General features: G+C 49.4%; 1 protein-coding gene across 3 annotated transcripts in view; it reads left to right on the forward strand.

Annotated features, from left to right (window-relative positions):
• Positions 1–9,516, forward strand: part of LOC141078105 (asialoglycoprotein receptor 1-like) — a 104,095-nt gene extending 94,579 nt beyond the window's left edge. For all 3 annotated transcript variants that reach the window (XM_073564946.1, XM_073564945.1, XM_073564944.1), the window contains 6 exons: positions 7,476–7,571; positions 7,652–7,723; positions 7,935–8,012; positions 8,485–8,636; positions 8,824–8,930; positions 9,181–9,516. In XM_073564946.1, the coding sequence (XP_073421047.1) occupies positions 7,476–7,571; positions 7,652–7,723; positions 7,935–8,012; positions 8,485–8,636; positions 8,824–8,930; positions 9,181–9,325 (650 nt within the window). In that variant the 3' untranslated portion in view covers positions 9,326–9,516. The remainder of the gene's footprint in view (positions 1–7,475; positions 7,572–7,651; positions 7,724–7,934; positions 8,013–8,484; positions 8,637–8,823; positions 8,931–9,180) is intronic.
• The last annotated feature ends 384 nt before the right edge of the window (positions 9,517–9,900 follow it).

The following is a 9,900-nucleotide window of genomic DNA, read 5'->3' on the forward strand; positions in this document are numbered from 1 at the left end:
CTGTGCTCAGGGGTCTTATGCTTCTCTGTAGGAGGTGAGGGGGCACTCAGCTCTGCTGCTGTGTCCTGTCAGGGGGCAGGCTGTGCTCAGCGGTCTTATGCTTCTCTGTAGGAGGTGAGGGGGCACTCAGCTCTGCTGCTGTGTCCTGTCGGGGAAGGCTGTGCTCAGCGGTCTTATGCTTCTCTGTAGGAGGTGAGGGGGCACTCAGCTCTGCTGCTGTGTCCTGTCAGGGCAGGCTGTGCTCAGCGGTCTTATGCTTCTCTGTAGGAGGTGCGGGGGCACTCAACTCTGCTGCTGTGTCCTGTCAGGGGGCAGGCTGTGCTCAGCGGTCTTATGCTTCTCTGTAGGAGGTGAGGGGGGCACTCAGCTCTGCTGCTGTGTCCTGTCAGGGGGCAGGCTGTGCTCAGCGGTCTTATGCTTCTCTGTAGGAGGTGAGGGGGGCACTCAGCTCTGCTGCTGTGTCCTGTCAGGGGGCAGGCTGTGCTCAGCGGTCTTATGCTTCTCTGTAGGAGGTGAGGGGGGCACTCAGCTCTGCTGCTGTGTCCTGTCAGGGGGCAGGCTGTGCTCAGCGGTCTTATGCTTCTCTGTAGGAGGTGAGGGGGCACTCAGCTCTGCTGCTGTGTCCTGTCAGGGGGCAGGCTGTGCTCAGCGGTCTTATGCTTCTCTGTAGGAGGTGAGGGGGCACTCAGCTCTGCTGCTGTGTCCTGTCAGGGGGCAGGCTGTGCTCAGCGGTCTTATGCTTCTCTGTAGGAGGTGAGGGGGCACTCAGCTCTGCTGCTGTGTCCTGTCAGGGGGCAGGCTGTGCTCAGCGGTCTTATGCTTCTCTGTAGGAGGTGAGGGGGCACTCAGCTCTGCTGTTATCTTGGTCTATAGCTGATACAGACAGGGGTCAGACTCAGGACATCGCAGCGTCCTTCCTTGGTGAGTGGCTGCTGTGCTGATAGTGTGACTGACGCTGTCACTGAGCACACAGCCCACTCACTGAGGATCCATCTGCTACAGGGACTGGACTAGATCCTGGCAAGACACTGGCCATACAACACAGGCTCAGACACTCGCCGGGGGACTGAGGGCTGCACTGCTGCTCAGTGACTCACTCCTGACTGTGTGATGGGAGAATACTTACTGCACTAAGCCCGCGCTCAGCCAGGATTGGTTGCTGGAAAGTCCCGCCCTCGTGTTGCTCAGCACTGGCTGCCTCTCCCAGCTGTCTGTCACAATGACTCCTGCTCCCTCCACACACACAGCACTCCGGTTTATGAAAATTCTGAGCCTGGGGCCCCTCCAGCTCCCGGGACCCCTTACACCAGTAAGGCTAGTAATGCCCTGATGGCGGCCCTGCTCGCAGGTAGTTAAACCTCTCACAGATATGACTCAAAAGGGGGCCAATATCAAGAATTGGTCAGCCGCAGCGAAGATGGCGTTTCAGTTTTTAAAAAAATGTTTAATGTCTGCTCCGGTTCTTATTCAACCGGACCCGTCTGAACCATTTATTGTTGAGGTGGACGCCTCAGAGGTCGGGGTACGGGCGGTGTTGTCCCAAGGACCCGCCACTTTGACTAATTTGAGACCCTGTGCCTTTTTCTCTAAGAAATTCTCCCCTGCGGAGAGAAACTATGATGTTGGGAATCGAGAACTTCTGGCCGTGAAGTTGGCCTTTGAAGAGTGGAGGCATTTTTTGGAGGGGACTGTCCATCCTATAACCATGATTATGGACCACAAGAACCTAGCTTACATTGAGTCAGCTAAAAGGTTGACTCCTTGACAGGCTAGATGGTCACTTTTTTTCCCTGATTCCAGTTCTCCATCACTTTTCGGCCAGGATCCAAAAATGTCAGAGCTGATGCCTTGTCACGCAGTCTGGATCCGGTGTCCCCCCCCCCGAACCTCCATCCTCCATTCTTCAGCCTGGGGTGGTGGTGGCAGGTATTTCTAATGTGTTGGAGCGGGTGATTCGGGAAGCTCAGTCTCTTGCCCCTCCGGCTAAGCCGGTGGATAAACTTTTTGTACCAGCTCAGTTTCGTCTCAAGGTCCTTCGGGAGTTCCACGACTCAGATCTGGGTGGACATCCAGGGATCTCGGCTGCCCGGAAGGCCATCGCTAGGATATTCTGGTGGTCTTCTTTAGCCTCTGATGTTGGGGAATTAGTGTCTGCTTGTGATGTATGTGCCCATGCGAAAACCCCCCATAACCGGCCGGCCGGGGAATTGGTGCCACTGCCAACTCCTGATAGACCATGGACCCATTTGTCCATGGATTTCATCACCAATCTTCCCCCTTCCAAGGGTAATACCGTCATTTGGGTAGTGGTGGACAGGTTTAGTAAGCAGGCACATTTTGTACCCTTGGCTCTACCTAAAGCGGAAACGTTGACCAGATTGTTTGTTGAGCATGTGGTGCGGTTGCATGGGGTATCCTTGAATGTGGTGTCTGATAGAGGGGCACAATTTGTTTCCAGATTTTGGAGGGCATTTTGTAACAGGCTGGGTATTGGTCTATCTTTTTCATCCGCTTATCATCCAGAGACTAATGGGCAGACTGAACGGACCAATCAGTCTCTGGAGCAAATTCTGCGCTGCTTGACCTCAGCACGACAGGGTGATTGGTGTTCTGCGTTACCTTTGGCCGAGTTGCGTTTAACAACAGCATTAACCAGTCTATGGGTACATCTCCCTTTTTCTGCAACTATGGGTTTCATCCACATTTTGGAGAGTTCTCCCGTTTGGACTCTGGGTGTCCTGCGGCAGATGAGACTATCCAGCGGTTTGGGGAGGTATGGTGGGAGGTCCAAAGTAACATTAAGGCGGCTCAGACTAAATATAAGTTTTTAGCAGACAAAAAACGGTCCGTGTGGCCGGTGTTCCAGGTTGGGGATAAGGTATGGTTGTCTACCAAGAATATAAGGCTCAAGGTCCCCTCTGCGAAGCTTGGACCTAAATGTATTGGTCCCTATGAAATTACCGGTCAACCCGGTGGCTTTTCGGTTGCGTCTCCCGCCGTCTCTACGGATCCCCAATGTTTTCCATAGGGCCCTTTTGAAACCTGTGGGGAGGGATCATTGTCTTCCCCGCCACCGGTTTTGGTAGACGGGCAGTCTGAGTACGAGGTGGAACGAATTGTTGACTCTAGGTTGGTCCGTCGTGCTCTTCAATATCTTATGCATTGGTAAGGCTACGGTCCTGAGGACCGGTCGTGGGTTCCTGCCCGATCGGTTCATGCGGATTGGTTGGTCCGGGCCTTTCATGCCAAGTATCCTGAGAGACCCGGGGGTGCAGTGGCCCCCCATTGAGAGGGTGGTACTGTCATGATCCAGGACGGGGTTTTGTCTTTGGCCCGTCCTGGTCAGACAGGGGTTAATTGTTTCTGCCTCTCTCTGGCAGAGGGCGGCTATTTAGTGGCCACTCGACCTAGGTCTGGTGTCAGTTACACTCCTGCCCTCGGCTGAGTTAGTTGACTCCTTGCGTACGTGTGCCTTGTGCCTTATAAGTTGTTGCTTGTTTTGTTTTGATCCGGTTCCGTCCCTGTTACAAGTTCTGCCTGTCCCCCTTGTACTGCGCTACCCTCTCTGTGTATGACCTCTGCTTGTCTGACCTGCGTTTCCCTCTCCTCTCTACAGTATCCCTGCAGTAAGTATATTTCATCATCTGCAGCAGTAGGACGCTAAGCCCCGCCCCCTGCAGTCACATGATTGTAGGTCCTTGTACTCCTTACTACTTTCAGTGTCGCAGGTCCTGTCTGCTTAAACTTTCACTGCAGTATCGGACCCTAGGCCCTCCCGTAGTGTGGGTAAGTCACCCTGCTCAGCCGTGGCAGTTTGCCGACGCTGACAGGATCCTGACAGTTGCCTTGTTTGTTGGGTTGGTGTACTGCGGTGCACAGTAGCGTCCCCTCTTCCTTGGGTGGGGGAGAACAGATGGAGGGCTAACTTAGGAGATAAGGCAAGGGCAGAGGCCCCGGCATCTATACCATCTGAAGTATCCCGGGGAACAGGGCTGTCACAATCCATATTTGGATCTGTGGCAGATCTGGGCATACATATAACCTTTTTTTCCTACAAAGCCTCTGGCTATGGGTTTTTGCCCCCGGTGGCTGCTAGGGTTATTACAACCTTGGTTGCTGCTAAAGGGTTGCCCCCGGTGGCCGCTGGGGTTACTACATGTGTAAATTAGCCAGCAGGTGTTAACCCTCCCCTCCTTCCTATAAAAGGGTGTCAGCTGCTCTGGATCACTGTTGGTGATACTGGTCATTTCCTAACCAACCTTGGAGGAGAGAGGAGCTATTTGGAGCAGTGCTTTGCAGCTCATTCAGAGCTTTGGTGTTTCAGCTGTTCAGTTGGAAGCTGTATCCGGGTACCGTACTCGGCTGCCTCAGGAGCATTGGCAACAGAGAAAGCTGTTGTTTGTTTTCCCTGTTCGTTATTTTCCCTGGTGTTATATTAGTACAGCGGTGGGACCAGTGTCCGCACTATCCAGTTCCCTAGTAAGGGATAGGTGCAGGGATAGTGAGGGATTCAGGTATCCTGCTTGGCGACAGGTGAAGAGCCTGTATAGGGAACGTTAGGAGTGTTCAGGGGCACAACCTCAGGGGAGTGCAGGAGGTGTCCACGTCCCCGTTCCCTGTTGTAGGGCCCACCGTTGTAACTGTTTCCCCATGTGGTCCCTTGTTTGTGGTGTTGTTTCATTTACCAACCTGCTGGTTGCGTCACACAGGGCAAGTCACTACGTAACAAGGGCGAGCTAGGGCGCCCCCCTAGTGTTAGGGATAGGGAAGGAGCCCCTGGTCCCGGGTCACCTGACAGCTGTGTTGTGACATTACATGTGTGTATGTAGCATGCAGTGTGTGTGTGTATGTAGCATGCAGTGTGTGTGTGTATGTAGCATGCAGTGTGTGTGTGTATGTAGCATGCAGTGTGTGTGTATGTAGCATGCATTGTGTGTGTATGTAGCATGCAGTGTGTGTGTGTATGTAGCATGCAGTGTGTGTGTATGTAGCATGCAGTGTGTGTGTATGTAGCATGCAGTGTGTGTATGTAGCATGCAGTGTGTGTGTATGTAGCATGCAGTGTGTGTGTAGGTAGCATGCAGTGTGTGTATGTAGCATGCAGTGTGTGTGTATGTAGCATGCAGTGTGTGTGTATGTAGCATGCAGTGTGTGTGTATGTAGCATGCAGTGTGTGTGTATGTAGCATGCAGTGTGTGTGTATGTAGCATGCAGTGTGTGTGTGTGTAGCATGCAGTGTGTATGTATGTAGCATGCAGTGTGTGTGTATGTAGCATGCAGTGTGTGTGTAGCATGCAGTGTGTGTATGTAGCATGCAGTGTGTGTATGTAGCATGCAGTGTGTGTGTATGTAGCATGCAGTGTGTGTGTATGTAGCATGCAGTGTGTATGTATGTAGCATGCAGTGTGTGTGTATGTAGCATGCAGTGTGTGTGTATGTAGCATGCAGTGTGTGTGTATGTAGCATGCAGTGTGTATGTATGTAGCATGCAGTGTGTGTATGTAGCATGCAGTGTGTGTGTATGTAGCATGCAGTGTGTGTGTATGTAGCATGCAGTGTGTGTGTATGTAGCATGCAGTGTGCGTGTATGTAGCATGCAGTGTGCGTGTATGTAGCATGCAGTGTGTGTGTATGTAGCATGCAGTGTGTGTATGTAGCATGCAGTGTGTGTGTATGTAGCATGCAGTGTGTTTGTATGTAGCATGCAGTGTGTGTATGTAGCATGCAGTGTGTATGTATGTAGCATGCAGTGTGTGTGTATGTAGCATGCAGTGTGTGTGTATGTAGCATGCAGTGTGTATGTATGTAGCATGCAGTGTGTGTGTATGTAGCATGCAGTGTGTGTGTATGTAGCATGCAGTGTGTGTATGTAGCATGCAGTGTGTGTGTATGTAGCATGCAGTGTGTGTGTGTGTATGTAGCATGCAGTGTGTGTGTGTGTATGTAGCATGCAGTGTGTGTGTGTGTATGTACCATGCAGTGTGTATGTATGTAGCATGCAGTGTGTGTACGTAGCATGCAGTGTGTGTGTGTATGTAGCATGCAGTGTGTGTGTATGTAGCATGCAGTGTGTATGTATGTAGCATGCAGTGTGTGTGTGTGTATGTAGCATGCAGTGTGTGTGTGTGTATGTAGCATGCAGTGTGTGTGTGTGTATGTAGCATGCAGTGTGTATGTATGTAGCATGCAGTGTGTGTGTGTATGTAGCATGCAGTGTGTGTGTATGTAGCATGCAGTGTGTGTGTATGTAGCATGCAGTGTGTGTGTATGTAGCATGCAGTGTGTGTGTATGTAGCATGCAGTGTGTATGTATGTAGCATGCAGTGTGTGTGTATGTAGCATGCAGTGTGTGTGTATGTAGCATGCAGTGTGTGTGTATGTAGCATGCAGTGTGTATGTATGTAGCATGCAGTGTGTGTATGTAGCATGCAGTGTGTGTGTGTATGTAGCATGCAGTGTGTGTGTATGTAGCATGCAGTGTGTATGTATGTAGCATGCAGTGTGTGTATGTATGTAGCATGCAGTGTGTGTGTGTATGTAGCATGCAGTGTGTGTATGTATGTAGCATGCAGTGTGTGTATGTATGTAGCATGCAGTGTGTGTGTATGTAGCATGCAGTGTGTGTGTATGTAGCATGCAGTGTGTGTATGTAGCATGCAGTGTGTGTGTGTAGCATGCAGTGTGTGTGTGTATGTAGCATGCAGTGTGTGTGTATGTAGCATGCAGTGTGTGTGTGTATGTAGCATGCAGTGTGTGTGTATGTAGCATGCAGTGTGTGTGTGTAGCATACAGAGTGTGTCGGCAATCACCATACTAACCGGTAAGATGACGCTGATTCATTCATCAGGTGATTGGATCGTTTATGTAGGAACAATAGATCATCGTCAGCAGCACATCACCGGTGTACAGAGGAGATGTGCTGCCGATACCGTGATCTGCTTGAGACCAGAGTGGTCTGTCCTCATTCTTCCCATCATTTTTTGATCAGACTGTGTAAAGAGGGCGATGAACGAGCGTCGGGCGACGTGAATGGAGTCAATTGCGCTTGTTTAATGCTGCAGGGGGAATCCCGTGCTGGGCGGACACTAAGGGTAATATCAATGGGCAATATCTATGTTCTCACTTTCATCTTCCCTTTCGTGAGTTTACTAAGTGTTTTTTGTAATTGAACCATATTTTATAAGCCTCCAATGTTTGGCTCCAGAACTTCAGCTTTCAGCCTCTACAGCCACTGGTAAAGACTACCAGTGTCCAGAAATCTGGAAGTGAGTTGCCGTTGTACACCTTGCTCCTTTGTTATGTGTTCTGTGGCCTCAATCTTCCTGAAGATTACCCTAAAAAATCATCTTAAGATGCCAAGGGTCCCAGTCTTGCCGCAGAGGGTCATACAAACCTGGCTTACTGTGTATCGGAGATGATTTCCACATGGATCTTAGATTGCCTCCGTAGCTAATATGTTCATAATGCAATTACAGCTCCAGGAGAGAAGCCAAGAGACCGCACCACTGAGTTCCAGATTGGTAACCTCAGTGAGAGCATGACAACGAAGGTCGGTCAGCTGTCTCAGGACGGTGAGTCATTTATAAGTTGAGTGGGTCAACACCGCAATCCAGCCAGTAGAGTGGGTCTAATTCCAGTCATCTTTCCAAAGGAACCAAGTTGATGGAAAAACTACAGCAGATGGACACTGCTCTGAAGGCCATCCAGGCTGACACTTCCATAGGTAAAGTTTCAGCACAGGTGCATCAGAAACTGAGGGGGTCTAAAGGGAGAGGTATAGAACAGGGGTCACATGTCACAGGAACTTGACAAGAAAGTCTCAAGTCATCTCTACTGTAGATGTGGCAGCCATGGGGCCCGAGAGCCACTACTACTAGGACCATGCATTGAGTCATGAAAGGTCCTTGGGTAACATGATATATCTGGTGTTTCAGGCCAACTACAGAGCAACATGCAGAGAGTGCTGACTGCCATCAGTAAAATGTACGACCGCATAAAGAGGCTCGATAATGGTGAGTGGTCAGAAAAAAATCAATCAAGGTTGCAAACCAACCATCAACAACCATGACCCACACACAGGGCCAGCAAGCTAGAGATTACAACAAAATGTGTTGCACGTTCCTCTGTGATGGCCTCATTGAGGTCAAGATGTCATCTAGAGATTGTAATGTCATTTCCAAGCCATGAGGTCACCTGGATGTCATGATGTCATCTCCAGGTCTTGATATCATGTATTGATCATGATGTCCTCTCCAGGTGATGATGTAACCTGCATTATCACTTCCAGGCCATGATGAGGTCATCTGCAGGTCAACATGTCATCTCCAGATTATAATCTCCGCTCTAGTTCATGATGTCCTCTCCAGATTTTATCTAAATGCCATGATGTCCTCTCCAGGTCATGTCAGGCTCATATACCTCATAATATCCTTCCTAAGTCATTATGTCATCTATCAATGACATTGTTTGCTTTTCTTCATGAAGGGTCTGAAGATATTGTCTGTCCCTCCGGTTGGACTCAGAATCTGCTCAGCTGTTACCTTTACTCCACTGAAGGGCGATCCTGGGAGGATTCCAAAAAGATATGTGAAGCCAAACAAGCTCATCTGCTGGTCATCAACTCTGAAGAAGAGCAGGTCAGTGAGGGAGATTTATGGGGGAGGGAAAAGGATAATGGTGCCAGGAGGAGGCTGCTTCGCACTCTCATCCAGCACTGGTCAATGCTGGACACACTGCGAGTGTATGGGACCCCATCGTTATTCCCCAGGGGCCCAGAGATCAGAAAACAAAGGTGCTCATAGTAAACATTCTCTAAATTCATAGAATTTCGTATTTGGAATAACAAAGGGAAAATACACCTGGATTGGTCTTACGGACGTGTCCGGAAACTGGATATGGGTGGATGGAACTAAATACGATTCTACCCCAAAGTAAGTACCGAAGTTGGATGACATCTGTTGTGAGGGGGTACCAAAAGGAAAAACCAACAAATGATACCCTGAATGTTGGTGTCTATATCCCGTATCCTGAGTGTCGGCGTCATTATCTCATACCTCAAGAGTCGGCGGCGTCATCCCTTTCCCCGAGAGTCAACGTCATTATCCTGTAACCCAGGTTTTAATGTGTCCCTGAACCCCTCTTCTCTCTGTAGATACTGATCTTTTCTTTCATGTGTGGTAGGAATTGGATCCCTGGGCAACCTGATGAGTATTTTGGTCATGGACTTGGTGGAGGAGAAGATTGTGCTCACCTTCATCAAAATGGACAATGGAATGATGACCATTGCTCCCGACGCTACTGGTACATATGTGAAAAGAACTTGTGAGAAGTATTGAAGTTTTAAGGTGCCAGTAACATTTTGAATCAGATCTTTTTTATTAAACATTCAGGAGTCAATACAGAAAGAATATGACATCTTATATAGATAGTAAAAATTACATTGAGAGCAGATATTATTTAAAGGGTAAAACTCTTCCTGTGTATGAATAAATAAAAAGAAGGAAATCTCAAAACACAGATATTTGCATAAATTGAGCCTACAAACAACCTGGCTCCACAAACAAACAAAAATCAAAATTATACATCAGTGCCTCAGTTCAGTGGGAAAACCATCCCCGCCAGCCGCGCCACTCCGCATCATATTTCGCCCCCCGCGGATATCAGGTCCGATCCCCCCAGCCCCCCCCACCGCGCCACTCAAAATCCGCTTCGCCACAAAGGGCAGTAGACTTTATTTTTGTTCCCCAAGCACCCCCTCATCGCAAGCACAACAGCAACTGGTCCAACATCGCATCCCGTACCAGTGCGCCCGAGGGGAGACCCGGTGACTCCATCCATGGCTGCCAAATTTTGTAAAACTTGCTTATTGCATTTCTTTTTAAATAATCCCCCCTTTCCAAT

This window comes from Dendrobates tinctorius, unplaced genomic scaffold (genome assembly GCF_039654945.1).
Source record: "Dendrobates tinctorius isolate UK_male_01 unplaced genomic scaffold, ASM3965494v1 ptg000502l, whole genome shotgun sequence".
Classification (NCBI taxonomy): Eukaryota; Metazoa; Chordata; class Amphibia; order Anura; family Dendrobatidae; genus Dendrobates; species Dendrobates tinctorius.